Raw genomic sequence first — 15,944 nt, forward strand, 5'->3', positions numbered from 1 at the left:
GATAGATAAGAATCTTCGCGGATTATAAAGGTTATACTCATATAACTTGCCCCAGAATTAAAGTCATTCCTTAAATATATTGATTTTTTTATAGATCTTAACCATTAAGTACTATTTCAAATAAGATGCATATAAACTTGTTTTTGCACATAAATCCAATATTTCATTTCTAATTTTATATGAAATTCAAATTCAAACGAGATATATATTGAAAATGCATGCGATACCTTTTGCACCATGCAAGATCAAGTACTACTGTACATATTATGCTATATGTATGTAAAAACAACAAATTTATACACTTGAGTCTTGCGCAAATTAATACATGTTTGTATAATTGTCAAGATGCATCAATGAAAGGTGAAGATAACGAAGAGTGATCAATCTCATACCTCCCATAAGCAATACAAAATAGACAGTTGGGTAAACACAGACCCCTGGATGGCACTACACCCGTCATGTACCTTATTTCCTGATCAGGTAAACGGAGTTATCCGTAGTCAAAATCAGTGTGCCAAGAACGGCCTAACAGTTGGTATGAAACATGTCACACAGCATTTGACCCAATGATAGGTTTTATTGTTATAACGACCATAGAATTTGCGAAATTCTGACTTCAATCGAGACTGTTGAAACCCCTGTACCATCAACTTGTTAGTCAGTAGCTTGCCTCGATTTAAAAACTGACTATACGCAGAACAAGCTATTGTTTGTAATAAAATCATGACAAAATAAGTGTATTAGGTGTATGTACACGTACAGTAGAAGTCAAGTCATCCAATGGAAGAAAATATACACGTCATCAAATAATTACATAGTATTCTAATAAGAATATGTCCCAATGTGAATGCCTCTTTCAGGATTTGAGGTTTTAGTAAATTATTATTACAAGCAATGTCAGAACAGGTAAAGTATGCAGAATTTTCCCTCCATATACATATCAACAACTTCTGTCTGGCTATGATCACCTTCTATATCACTTTAAAATCCACAAACCGAGCCTATCGCTTCTCATTACTTTAAGTACTTTGATTTGAAAAATAATTCAATAAATTTGTCAACAAATTCCGAAAGAAAAGCCACTTATCAATTATCCGGGTTTTTTTTTTTGTTCTGTAATTAGTGAGCCTTATTTCGTATCGTTTGCTTTTGTAAGTGAAAAAGTGGAGTTTTTGTGATTTTCAAAGATTCTTGAAATGTTTATAAGGGATTGAATGGAGCTCTTGAATTAAAAACTAAAATGGAACTCTGAATATTGTACCAATTACATTGAAAGTTGATTCTTTGAAAAATACGAACATAAAGAAAGGGATGTGATGCTGGAAACGTGTGTCTAATCTTTGTTTAGTTTACAATGGTGATTTTACATAATTTTTTTCTATTATTTTCTTTACGTAATGACTGATAGTTCGAATTCCAAGATGATGGAAAGGATTTCTCCATATGTTAAAGTCTAGCGGATAAAAATATATGTACGCCACTTGTATGATGACGTAATAGTTAAGCAAATGATTTCCCTGCGTGATACGATGTTTGTTTATGCATTGACAAACGATTTTCGGTAAACATATGCGACGCTTGAAAGAATTCTACTTTAACTTGAATATGTGTTACTTGTTATTTTCCTCGGGGCGCCTTAACCCTAAGGTATATTCCGTCGTCGTTAAACATGCAAACAATCAATCGTCTACCCCTCAAACTCATGTTTAAGCTGGTCAATCAAACAATTGTTAATTATTTACCCTTTTATGTACCAGAATAATGTGTTGTGTCCAAGTAAGGTCCAGGGGGAATGATTTTACGCTTGATTGATGACTGGTATGGGATACCACCATTTCAAGAGTGATCGATTGAATATTGTTTAACGTCCCTCTCGATATTTTTTTTTACTCATATGGAGAGTCACCAATGCCGGTGAAGGGCTATAAAGTTTAGGCCTATGCTCGGCTCGTATGACCTTTAAGGAGGGAGGGATCTTTATCGTACCACACCTGCTATGATACGGGATCTCGGTCTTTACGTATCATCCGAAGACCCGCCCCATTTAGTCGCCTCTTACGACAAGCAAGGGGTACTGCAAACCTACTCCTACCCGGATTCTCACGAGGAAATACATATATATGTCAACATTTCATTTTGTGAGATAGAAAATTCGAAAGTTGGATAATAAATTGGCTGAATCGTGTACAGAAAAAAATATCATAACCGTAATTTTGATTCACTTCCAAACATAAAGCCTAGGGCGGGATGATGAAAAATATTGATGGTTGCTAATTTCAGTTTCGCTTTTTTTTTTTTAGGGTTTCTTTGTTTGGATAAATGGAAACAAAATGTACGTTGCAAGAAAGGATACGATGCATGAAGAATATTCTGTGGATATCGTAGAAAACTCAAAGGGAGTGGCCATTTTTGACCCGTCATTGCAACAAGATAGAAGAGGTTAATTGTATACTCATACTTTTGAATCTGAATACGTTGTCACCAGAAATATTTCTACTAGTATTTCCACAAAAAGGGTCATCGTAACGAACAGTGATCCATCTCATAAATCTTATGTAGAATACAAAGTCGAAAACAAAGCAAACACGTGGTAAAATGGTGCTTATACGTCACTGTTGTTTTGCGATCTACTCATGATATTGTAAGCTACCCAAGGATAGGGGTTTGCTTGTATATTTCTGAATCCTCAGCAGATCCACTCATGTTAGGGTAATTCCAAAGATCATTTAACTTCAATAAACAATATCTCGGTCGCACTTCTCTTCCATTTTTGGTGAAGAATACTAGAAACTTTTCAGTCTTAATCTGTGTTTATTATGATGAATAAACAAAACAAGGCACAAATAAAATCTCTTCATGTGGTGAACTCTGTATACTACGACAGGCTTTATACAAGTGCTGAATTTTCAGAAATACAAGTTTTGGTTGTCCAGTGTGGTAGGAGATTTCTAACTAAGTTTTTACTATGATTATTACATTATGAGTAGTCTCACCTTAATTTTCTTCTAAGAGATTTGAATGTTACCGCCGCTCAACTTGTAGAGATCTGCCGTAGTAACGTAGCGAGCTTACTTATATAACCTTCGGTCCTATACCACATGACTACAGTTAACCAATCAAAATATGCCGTACAGGCCTCTAACCAATCAGCGACTTGTACGGTTGCATCGGCTTCCACACAATTTCCCACACAGAACTACTTTTTCCCGTACAGGCTACCGTACAAGCGCGAAAGGAATATCAATAAGTACCAATAATTAAAACTGAATAACATACATTAAGAAGCTCAATTTGCTAATCTAAACAAGTAAATAAATATCACAATATCTCATGCGTGTGGGTTAAACATACTCTGTCTTGTGTGCGCACGAATACAGTTACTATCAACGATACCGTAAACAAATATAGTTCCTTAAGATATGACTGGTTACGTGTAGTATGTAATAAATAACAACGAATTTTCAACCTCAAATTGTTAAAGAACATTAATTCATATGTCTAAATGATTCACATAGTAAATACTATCTCACAACCATCGTAAATATCTTCGTCACCAAACCGGAAGTGACGAGTGATACTGCACTCGTAAAAAGATGATGGCAGCCAAAAACATGAAATGTAATTATCCACCCGACATTCCCCAATATTATTACTACTACTACCCCTCATGAAACTAAAACTGGTAATTAGAACAGGAATTATTCAAGGGAATGCACGTAAGTACATGAAATGACTCTATATTGCTCTAAACTCGTAAATGAATAACTTAGGCCTAACTATCGGAACACGTGTAAATATGAGACATGTCAAAATATACGAGACCACTTCTGAAGGAATACATCGTAATGCACAATACAATGCCACTAATTATTATTGATCCAAACATGTTAAAAGTAGAAAATCAAGTAACAGGTTACAATATATTTGATATTGATGTAAATAGATATATTTTTTTATCATTTGTGTTAATTCGGTATCCTAATATTTGGTTACGAGATGTAAAGTTGCGCTTACCAATTCTCGGCATCACCAAAGTCATAGGTAAGCAGAATACATACAACTGTATACTGTAGAGCCATTTTCAAAAGAATTTTAATGATGATAAATTTTAATGAGCCTTGTATAACACCAAAATGATCAAAAATAAATATGTCTATTTTCCCAGTTTAAATGGCATATTGGTTGGGTTTTTTTTTTTGGTTTTTTTTTGTTTTTTTTGTTTGTTTTTTTTTGTTTTTTTTTTTTGAGTAATACATGAAATGTGAAGATAACGTTCAGTGATAAATGTCATAACTCCTATAAGCAATACAAAATATATAGTTGGGTAAACATGGACCCCTGGACACACCAGAGGTGTGATCAGGTGTCTAGGAGGAGTAAGCACCCCCTGTCGACCGGTCACACCCGTCGCGAGCTCTATATCCTGATCAGGTAAATGGAGTTATCCGTACTCAAAATCAGTGTGTCAATTACGGCTTAACAATCGGTATGAAACACGTCAGACAGTATTGGACCCAATGATAGGTTGGACATGTATCTAAATATATCGTCTACGATAGAACCAGGGTAATTATTATTAATGGACATGTGGTGCGTGAAACGTGGTATATAGATAACTTAAGGACATGCAGGACGATGTGGCCAAACATAACTAGTCAATGAATACTTTTTCGTTGTGTTTTTTTTCATGAAGCACCACCAGGATGTCCTGTACAATGTGTATAAATTTCATGGCCACTTTCTAGGTATACAAGGGAAATAATAAGGTTTGAATTACCCCCCTTTTCAAAAATTGTGAAATTTACAAGATCATTCCGATTTTCAATTAAAAAAAAATAATTTGGTGGAATTTTTATCTATATCTTTAACAATAATCTTTAGAATATATGCGAAATATAAAATATATAATAATAACATGCTTAAACATAATCATATGATAAGAAATTGGGAAAATTTAAGGATTTGTGGTGGAAATTAGTACTCAAAAATAGGGTAGTCCAGATACTAACTGAAGCACTGCTCAAAAACCTGTCAATGAATTTTTTGCAAACACTGCAATTAAAACTATTCATATACCTAACTTCCTGTAGAAATATGATGGGGTGAAGCTAATCTTGATTTTGAGGTAGGCGTCCTTGGAAGCTATACATTGATATGTTCACTTGGGGTTAGGCTTGTCGAAATATTTGTTAATAATAACTTTCAAGCTTATATTCTTTCCATGTACAACTACTATTAAAAGTAATGGGAGAGGGGACAGTCTCAATTTATTTGCATTACCAAAAAAAGCTCATTGTCAAAAACGAAGGGAGAGGGGGGAGCGGCAGCCTAATTCTTCCTGCCTGTTTTGGAATATATTGTTAGAAACTATATTTGTTTTGAACCTATTGAAATATTTAGAATTTTCATGATTATGGAACAAAAATTGATTTACTGAAAACAAATTAAAATTTTATTTTTTTTTAAATATACATGTAATATTGTATTAAACATGGCTTCGAACAAAATGTCTACTCTAGCTCTATACGTCTTCTTTCAAACCATGGGTCAAGTCTAGTTAACGTCAATATAAGCTACTACTTCCTTTACAAGATCAACAGCATTTTCGCGGCCATGGTACCTAATATCGCTCGAATCGATCGTCTTCATGCTAATTTTAAAGGTATTTAGGCTATGTGTAGCACATGTTGTGACTATGCACCTTTTTCTTTTTCACACGTCTGCTTCTCGCATACATTCCGACTTGTGTCATTTTTTTTTTTACCTTAGTTACCATTTCCTCAGCATCATTTCGTAAAGTTAGTAAATTTAATTTGGAATATGAAATAGTTTGAGAGATAAAGCGTACTTATATTTATATGAAAATGCCTGCAAAAATTAAACATTCCTAGTATGGACGTTAATATTTGACCAAACGTAACGAGTATTGTCATAAGGAGAGGTGGGGGGGGGGGGTATTTTTCGCAAACAAGGATCGATTATAAGAGCACCTGAATAGTTCGTACGTTTCCCAAGCAAGATTCAGAGAAATGTGTGTCCAGTTCTAGTTTCACAGTACTGTAGTAAATATCAACAAACGATCATCATCTTACACTTGCGCTGAGTCATTGTTTACAGACGATTGACTTTCTATTTGTAAATGCCTAGAGATGCAAATCGCATGTAGGGGCGATTTCAGTGACTTATAGGCTATACTATCAAAATTACTGTGGCGCATACCATATATATATATATATATATATATATATATATATATATATATCCAATGTATATGAAAAGGAGACTTGTAATCACTATGAAATAAAATAAAAATTATCATTTAATTGACAAGAATTCAATCAACAGATTTACACATGACACTTAATAGCAGTAGAAAATTACGACAAAATATGATGACATTTTCCCCGCGATAGAACGTCGTGGCGTACTTTTATTATTATGACGTCATATAGTGTGTCTGTACAGCATTGTGATTTTTCTCAGGAAGCTTTAACTATGCTGCGTCCGGTTCTAAATTTATAATAAATTCGCAACCATCACGTGATCATCGTCCTGCATATCCTTAACATGAAATAGTAATGATTTTTATTTCGTCCATTGAGTAATCATGGAAATGTGTGGCACTTAGTTTATCCCTTTTCTTTTTTAAGATCTGCTAAAAAAACTCAAAGACAATATACTATTCTATTTGGTATATCGCAAAACTATGAATTTGATTTTAATGATACTTATTCCATGGCGGGTGTGACCGGTCGACAGGGGATGCTTACTCCTCCTAGGCACCTGATCCCACTTCTGGAGTGTTCAGGGGTCCGTGTTTGCCCAACTATCTATTTTGTATTACTTATAGGAGTTATGAGATGCATCACTGTTCGTTATCTTCACCTTTCATGTATTGTAAAAAAAAAACCATGTCATTTAAACTGGGAAAATAGACATATTTACTTTTGATTATTTTGGTGTTATACAAATTCTAGAAAAATCTTTGCTTATTCATTCACATTACAAATTAGCAGCGGTAGATCCAGCGGGGGAACACCCCCCCCCCCCCCCCCCCCTTTGTATGGGACGTCTATGTAGTTTTTTGTTAGCATTGACCAGAAATTTCTTGACTTTCTTGCAAAGCATTTCCATTTGCATCCATGAAATAACATGCCAAATTCCATTTTCTGCCTACATCAGATTGGTAGAATTTGCTTTAACATATGTTCACTCTAATGTTGAAATAGATATTGATCAGATATGTGATGTTTGAAATTTACCCACGGAAAGTCTTCAAATAATTTGTGAATAAAAGATTGACAAGCTTGCATAATCAAAACAAAAACATCGAAGCTAACTCGGCTTTCATCCATCGCATAAATAAACACATCAATTACTGGAAAATTATGTTTGAAATCATTTTGAATCCTTTTACATTATATCATACTTAATTAACAATTATATTATGTTTTATTTCAATTATAAAGTAATTGTAAAGATGCTACCGCAAACATTTCGAGTTAGTGATCAATGGACCTCATAATATTTGTGTCAAGTTATACATACATTTAAAAAAACCTACACAATTTTCCTGATTATTTATCGGGTTGTCATTTTCCTCACAATAAGTTTACGGTAAGGGTATGTGACGTTTCTAATTGTCAGAAAAAATCGTACTAAATAAAATGAAGTAGTTTTAAGTTTTATTAACTTATAATTGTCTGCATACAGAAGGATTTATTTGTCGGTTCATTTCATTTCATCTAAATACAATCATGCGTGCAAGTAGATGCGGTTTTTATAAGTGAAATGAAAAAGGCAAGAACGCCCCAAATATATATATACATCTCAAGCGTCTTATTGTGTTTAATTTTGGAGATTCATCACATGTGGACAAGCAATCTGTGATTTAACTCTACTTTAGCCAGTTGATACACAAGCTTTCTGCATTCTCTACAAAGTGAAAAAAATGGATCCTTTTTGTAAGCATAACAAATAATTTATAAACTTTATTTTTTAAATCACGGGTTCTTATCATGATTATACCAACTCTAAACATGTATAGAAAATCATCAGAAATCCACATCGAATCAGTCTCATTTCATTCAGTCATTAACTGCAAGCATTTTACATACACACCGGGGTTTGTTCTTGTTTACAATTACGTAACCCATGGCTCGATTGCCCGAGTTCGGAGCCATCGCATGTGTACCAGCGATCAGCGGCAATACATGTACACACAAAAACATTACCGTTTTAATGTAATTTGCAAACACAACGATGTACAGAAAATTATGTTTTTAATAAAATCGGATTTTTCAAATGATTGGTGGAAGGACAGGAAGTTCCAGTTCCCACTCTCCAATATTTTTGCCAACATATGCTTGACAGTATACAATACAGATCGTTAATTTACGGTCATGCCCTTTCAAGGCACGTAAAACCCGGGGGGGGGGGGGGCAGGAAACCTAACGTTTTACTGTTAATTTACTATGAAAATGGTCATTGGAAGGCCTGTTGCCCCCCCCCCCACTTTTGTAGTGAAATGCGCTAATGTTATGTAAAGAACAAATTTTTTGGTGTACAGAAAAGTTGGAACCTACCCCACCCCACCCCACCCCACCCCCCGAAATAGGATTTTTGACTTTGGGAAATTGTCCGTTTTCTTTTCTTTTTTTTTTCTTTTTTTTTTGCTTGTCAAAGATTTTTTGGTAAGTGGAATTTTTTTTTTCTCGCTGCCCCCCCCCCCCCCCCCCCCCCCCACTTTCAAAAACGATGTTACGTGCCTGCTTTCAATCTGCCTTATGTCTACCTCTTTTGTTTTTACCTATTGAGGATTTTCTGTTTGGTTGCCTGCCTCTAACTATATTGCTTTTTTATGTCACACAGCTCCGACGGAAGACCTCTCGTTGCTTTGCAACGAGCTTTGCTCTAGTTGTTCGTTATATTTGCCTTTCATTTTTTACTCCAAGGAAGGTAACTCAAGTTACTCGCCCTTTGGCAACTTCTCTCAGTAAATGGTCTACATTAACACGGCTTTCCAGCAATTTCATTGTTTTATCTTAATTAGTAAAGGATTTTATTGCATTGAATATTATCTAATTTTCCAAAATGGTGGTTTTCTATAGATTATATAGGATCCTCGGATAAATGAAATGGACCAAATTTTGGCACTTCACAATGTTTTTAACGACATTTACTTTACAAACGTTAAAATTGGCGTATGATCTTAACTTTTATCGAGAAGGAATAAAATGCTGGGGAATAGCATGTGCCAGTCATATTATAGCGACTGCTTGATATTTCCATTGACGGCCTATTAAACAATTTCTAATGAACAACTGAAAATCCCAGGTGCGAAAGTATCCTTCTTGTAATCCCGATGTAAAGAAACTCGCTCTCTACTTGAAATTTTCACCAAGGTCATTATCCCCATCAGTTTTCACCCATGTTACTGTCATGTCTGCTTTATTCGACCATTCTTGCTTACCCTCATCACGTGGGAGTTCCACAGAGGGAGATAATCTCCCCCAAATAAATGACTTTCTATTTATCTGCAACCCAATTCCTGTTTAGTAGTAATAATGTATGCGTAATTCCGTACATGCAAGGTAAAGATAATGAACAGTGATCAATCTCATAACACCTATAAGCAATACAAAATAGGTAGATGGGCAAACACGGACTCCTGGACACACCAGAGGTGGGATCAGGTGCCTAGAGTAAACATCCCCTGTTGACCGGTCACACCGGTCACCGTACTTACATGCGTTTAAAGGTGTTTAAGCACAACCTGTCCTTGAGTCAGATGTTGTTTGACTTGTTTCATACCGATTAATAGGCTGTTCTTGACACACTGATTTTGACTACGGACTACTCCGTTTACCTGATCAAGATATAGAGGTCACGACGGATGTGACCAGTCGATAGTGGATGCTTACTCCTCCTAGATACCTGATCTTACCTTTCATATATCCAGGTTTCAGTGTTTGCCCACCTTTCTATTTTATATTCTTTATCGTTATGTTCTTATTCGACCAGTCTCAAACGAACATAAAATATATACTACCTCATTCAAAATCATAACAACACTTTTTATAGGTAATTGCTCCAAGACTTCCACATTTATTCATGATAAGTATATCACGCAATCTGCCTCACTGCCTTGAGGAATAATATCTTCAATATGTACAATGACATATACATCTCTCTCTCTCTCTCTCTCTCTCTCTCTCTCTCTCTCTCTCTATATATATATATACCTTCTTTGTAACACATATTTGTATCATGTACATTATATACCTGTATGATAATATACATTACACCACAATAGCAATGTTTATGTAGAGGGTGGGTGGGTGTACAGCGTGTGAACAGCGCAAAGTCTTCAGCTTGAATGACTGAGAAACAGAACCTGCTAATCATGCTCTATATAACCGGTCTTACTGATATGACACGCCTGAATCCCTTTACAAACTATAAATAGCAACCACGTGTTCGACGTAACAGGTTAGATTTATCAACCTGCAATAAATATGTTTATAGGGGCTCTTAGATTGATCACTGTTCTATATATTCACCTTTCCAAAACTATTCATATCTAAAAACAAAACAAATCCATATGTCTGCTTTTTTAAGTATCTCTAGAATTCACCGTGTTTATATAAGATGATTATCTATAATATATACAAAGAATAACATTCACATGATTGTTTTCCAAGTTTCATTAGAATTTACTGTGTTTAAATTCAAGATTCGTTTTGATGAGGAGACATTTCCCCTGTGTAAGATGTAATGCTTGTGAAAGGTGAAGATAACGAACAGTGATCAATATCATAACATAACTCCTATAAGCAATACAAAATAGAGAGGTGGGCAAACACGGGACTCATGTTACTTCTGTGAATTTTGACAGATATATCAATCAAGGAATTGATGAGCAGATTGTTTTTTTTTTTTTTTTTTACATGGACTGACATTAACATACTTAGTCCTTTCTATTTTGTGATAGGTACCTGTCATATACTGAACGGTGGTTGTGAAGATATATGTGTGCCGACACAGAGAGGTCGAAGATGTGAATGTGATTTGGGGCTGGAGATTAAATCAGATAACACGACTTGTGACAGTGGTAAGGGTAATGTTTCAATATCTTGAAGGAATCAGAATGTATATTGAGAAGCTTTCAAAACAAATATTTGATATTTCAATACTGTTTCAATTTATAGTTGTTTTTTCCACGAATTTCATTGTCGTTGAGGATATGATACATAGGCGATTCCTCCAGGTCGACATTGATACAGGACATCTAGTCAAATTACCAATCTATCCAACAATATCTTTTGGAATAATGTTCGATAAATCAAGAATGGAACTCCTTTATTGCGAATTATCTACCAATGCCATAATGTCTACCACACTGGATGGAAAGAATTCAGCTTTAGTCTACGCAACAGGTTTAGTTATATTCTAATTTGTGATTTCTTGTGCAATTTATATCATATGCCTGATGGTTTCGAACACAAATTGTTTACATTTCACAGGAGGACCTGCTTATCCTATTGCGATTGCGATTGACTACTCAACGGGAAATATTTACTACACTGCCGACAGCATGTACCCGAACCAGGGTTATGTTGGAGTGGTACATAGAATTAATTTGCTCCATAAGACTTTGTTTTCTAACTTGTACCATCCTAGGGACATCGTGGTATATCCGTCAAAAGGGTATGTTCATGTAAATACGTCATAAGGATTGCTCATTATCACATGAAGCCAAAATCATGTTGAAAATATAAATCTTTTAATTTCCTTTACTTTGTTTAGTTTCATATACTGTATTGTTTCCTTTTCCGTGTTTAGTTTCTTTTACTGGATAGAGTATGGAAATATACCTCATATAAGTAGAACATATATGGACGGAACTTCGAAAACGTACATTGCAACAACTGATATTGGATCGCCAGGGGGTCTCGCTATTGATTATACGTGTAAATATAAACGTTGTTTTTAATTACGAATTTTGAGAGAACAAATTTTTGTAATAAACGCACTTGAATACTTTCCAGTTGTTTAAATCTTATAATTACTTCCTTCTAGCTAAGAGACTTTACTGGACTGACCAGAGATACGATCGCATTGAGTACTCCGATCTGAATGGTGGAAACAGACGAATTCTGACGACGGATGATTACGCAGATTTAATGGATATTGTGATACATGGCCAATATTTGTATTACACCGCATATACTCGACAGTCAGTGTAGTTTTCATAATCGATATAACACTAAGAGGAGATACAATTATATATATTTTGGTAATCACGAGTTCATTAAGATATGTTCAATTTCGCTTTCCTTAATACGCAGACGCATTACTAAGATGGACAAAGCAACAGGTTTAAAAGTTACCTTTATGTCGAAACATCCAGAGATAAGCAGCTTATGGGATCTAGCGATATATGCAGATGATGTAGTGGACGGTGAGTTATTACATTTCGGTGTTATTTTAATTTTTATTTAATTTTCTCCAGTACTTCCTTAGATTAAGCTTCTGACTGTTGAGCTACTTGCATTTTAGTGAGCACGTATTGTTCCACGTTGAACGGCAACTGCAGCACGTTCTGCTTTCCTACACCATCAGGGAGAACGTGTGGATGTCAGGACAATGTAGATCTACAATCAGACCATACCACGTGTCAAGGAGGTTTATAACAAGTTTTTTGCTTTGATTTCTGTTAGAAATAATTACAAAAATTACATCACTGCTAGCATTGCGTTCTTAAAGAGACACATTACGTTACATGCATTCCATTTCTTAAACGTATCTGTATGTTTTGGGTAGTAACCCGCTGCAACACGTCCCAGCAGAATGTGAACGTACTCAATTGTTCTCCATACTCTGGACAGACGTGTGAAATTGAATGTAAGGCTGGGTGGAAACTTGCTGTCAATATGTCTATCACATGTGGACCGTCTGGTCAGTGGTCTCCTCCTACCGCTGATTTGTGCACAGGTAAAGTACTCATGTTTGGGCTTTTCAACACGAAAACGATTGAGAGATAATGAATATGTGATTGGGTGATAATACATCGACTCCCGTAGAAGCAGTGGTTCCGATATTGTAATGTTTACGTAGTTCTAGTGTATATACATGTACAACTTGGTTTAAACCAACAATCCCAACGTCTATAAGAAGTGGTAGTAGGTTGCTAAACGTTATGAAACCTACATCTTGAGATGATAGATATAGATATATAATAAATTCTATCAATGATCAGTAAAAGTATAGGTCAAACAAATATAAGAAAAGATGAAGATTACGAACAGTAAGCAATCTCCGTATTCCTATAATGAATACAAACATACGACTAAAGCAGACACATATTCCTAGATCTACCAAAGATGGCATCAGAAAGAAACACGAAAATGTCTAATAAAGCTTAACTAGAGGTCTTCGTGTCGTGTTTCTGTTTTATAATTCACACACGCACAAAATGCACACACTATAAACACAGAATATACACACCGTACACACACACACACACACATACACACACACACACACACACACACACACACACACACACACACACACACACACACACACACACACACACACACACTGGTTTACCTTACAAGAAAAGGTATAAGATGTCACACAAACATTCCGAGGTCTATACTTTCCGACACATCTATGAAGCATAGCTTACAAGAACTATGTTCACCAAAGGCTTACTATGATGTCAATCATTTGCTTACCCTTCAATTCTTAACCATTTTTAAGGAATGACTATGGAAAAATTGCATACAAACAGAGGTTTTCCTATTATGGTCAGATCCAAATATGGAAAATACCCAGTTTGTTTATAATCTACTCTTGTGAAATGAGAGAGAGAGAGAGAGAGAGAGAGAGAGAGAGAGAGAGAGAGAGAGAGAGAGAGAGTCTAGTTTTAATTTTTTATCTGCATTCTCTTCTGTGCAACCTTGTTAAAGCATGTACCATTTAATATTATATAATAATGTCTTATATTGCTACCAGATAGGCGATAATACATTGTAAACAACTTAAATGGGGTATGTACACCAGTGACGGATTTAGAGAGGGGCAACTCCCCCTCCCTTTTGTCCACGATTTTACAAAATCATCTGAAAAAAAATCCAGATTTCGCACCTCCAGATTTATATGTGTTTACCTCACAATGCACTGAGAGTGTTCTATATGTGTTTAACCTCGCAATGCATTGAGAGTGTTCTATAAGTGTTTATCTCACAATGCATTGAGAGTGTTCTACATGTGTTTAACCTCACAATGCATTGAGAGTGTTCTATAAGTGTTTATCTCACAATGCATTGAGAGTGTTCTATATGTATTTACCTCACAATGCATTGAGAGTGTTCTATATGTGTTTAACCTCGCAATGCATTGAGCGTGTTCTATATGTATTTACCTTACAATGCATTGCGAGTGTTCTATATGTATTTACCTCGCAATGTGCTTACTTTACAATGCATTGAGGGTGTTCTATCTGTTTTTACCTCACAAGTGTATTGAGTGTTTTATTTGTGTTTATCCCACAATGCATTGAGAGTGTTCTATATGTGTTTAACTTACAATGCATTGAGAGTGTTCTACATGTGTTTACCTCACAATGCACTGAGAGTGTTCTACATGTATTTACCTCACAATGCATTGTTCTATATGTATTTACCTCACAATGCATTGAGAGTGTTTTATAAGTATTTACCTCACAATGCATTGTTCTATATGTATTTACCTCGTAATTTATATGTATTTACCTAACGATGCATTGAGAGTGTTCTACATGTATTTACTTACAATGCACTGAGAGTGTTCTACATGTATTTACTTACAATGCACTGAGAGTGTTCTACATGTATTTACCTCACAATGCATTGAGAGTGTTCTATATGTGTTTACCTCACAATGCATTGAGAGTGTACTATATGTGTTTACCTCACAATGCATTGAGAGTGTTCTATATGTGTTTACCTTACAATGCATTGAGAGTGTTCTATATGTGTTTACCTTACAATGCACTGAGAGTGTTCTACATGTATTTACTTACAATGCACTGAGAGTGTTCTACATGTATTTACCTCACAATGCATTGAGAGTGTTCTATATGTGTTTACCTCACAATGCATTGAGAGTGTACTATATGTGTTTACCTCACAATGCATTGAGAGTGTTCTATATGTGTTTACCTTACAATGCATTGAGAGTGTTCTACATGTATTTACCTCACAATGCACTGAGAGTGTTCTACATGTATTTACCTCACAATGCATTGAGAGTGTTCTATATGTGTTTACCTCACAATGCATTGAGAGTGTTCTATAAGTATTTACCTCGTAATTTATATGTATTTACCTCACAATGCATTGAGAGTTCTATAATGTGTTTACCTCACAATGCATTGAGAGTGTTCTACATGTATTTACCTCACAATGCATTGAGAGTGTTCTATATGTGTTTACCTCACAATGCATTGAGAGTGTACTATATGTGTTTACCTCACAATGCATTGAGAGTGTTCTATAAGTATTTACTTCACAATGCACTGTTCTATATGTATTTACCTCACAATGCACTGTTCTATATGTATTTACCTCACAATGCATTGTTCTATATGTATTTACCTCACAATGCACTGAGAGTGTTCTACATGTATTTACCTCACAATGCATTGAGAGTGTTCTATAAGTATTTACCTCACAATGCATTGTTCTATATGTATTTACCTCACAATGCACTGTTCTATATGTATTTACCTCACAATGCACTGAGAGTGTTCTACATGTATTTACCTCACAATGCATTGAGAGTGCTCTATAAGTGTTTATCTCACAATGCATTGAGAGTGTTCTACATGTGTTTACCTCACAATGCATTGAGAGTGTCCTACATGTATTTACCTCACAATGCATTGAGAGTGTTCT

General features: G+C 35.2%; 2 protein-coding genes across 2 annotated transcripts in view; both read left to right on the plus strand.

The window, feature by feature from the left end:
* Positions 1-15,944, plus strand: part of LOC125679644 (low-density lipoprotein receptor-related protein 4-like) — a 408,142-nt gene that overhangs the window by 106,107 nt on the left and 286,091 nt on the right. The window lies entirely within an intron of this gene.
* LOC130052395 (low-density lipoprotein receptor-related protein 2-like) overlaps positions 1-15,944 on the plus strand; it is a 199,338-nt gene that overhangs the window by 59,813 nt on the left and 123,581 nt on the right. The window contains exons 6-13 of the mRNA XM_056157240.1: positions 2,301-2,439; positions 10,994-11,113; positions 11,211-11,438; positions 11,526-11,709; positions 12,089-12,238; positions 12,351-12,463; positions 12,562-12,687; positions 12,826-12,996. Of these exons, the coding sequence (XP_056013215.1) occupies positions 2,301-2,439; positions 10,994-11,113; positions 11,211-11,438; positions 11,526-11,709; positions 12,089-12,238; positions 12,351-12,463; positions 12,562-12,687; positions 12,826-12,996 (1,231 nt within the window). The remainder of the gene's footprint in view (positions 1-2,300; positions 2,440-10,993; positions 11,114-11,210; positions 11,439-11,525; positions 11,710-12,088; positions 12,239-12,350; positions 12,464-12,561; positions 12,688-12,825; positions 12,997-15,944) is intronic.

The sequence above is a fragment of the Ostrea edulis genome, chromosome 2 (genome assembly GCF_947568905.1).
Source record: "Ostrea edulis chromosome 2, xbOstEdul1.1, whole genome shotgun sequence".
Lineage (NCBI taxonomy): Eukaryota > Metazoa > Mollusca > Bivalvia > Ostreida > Ostreidae > Ostrea > Ostrea edulis.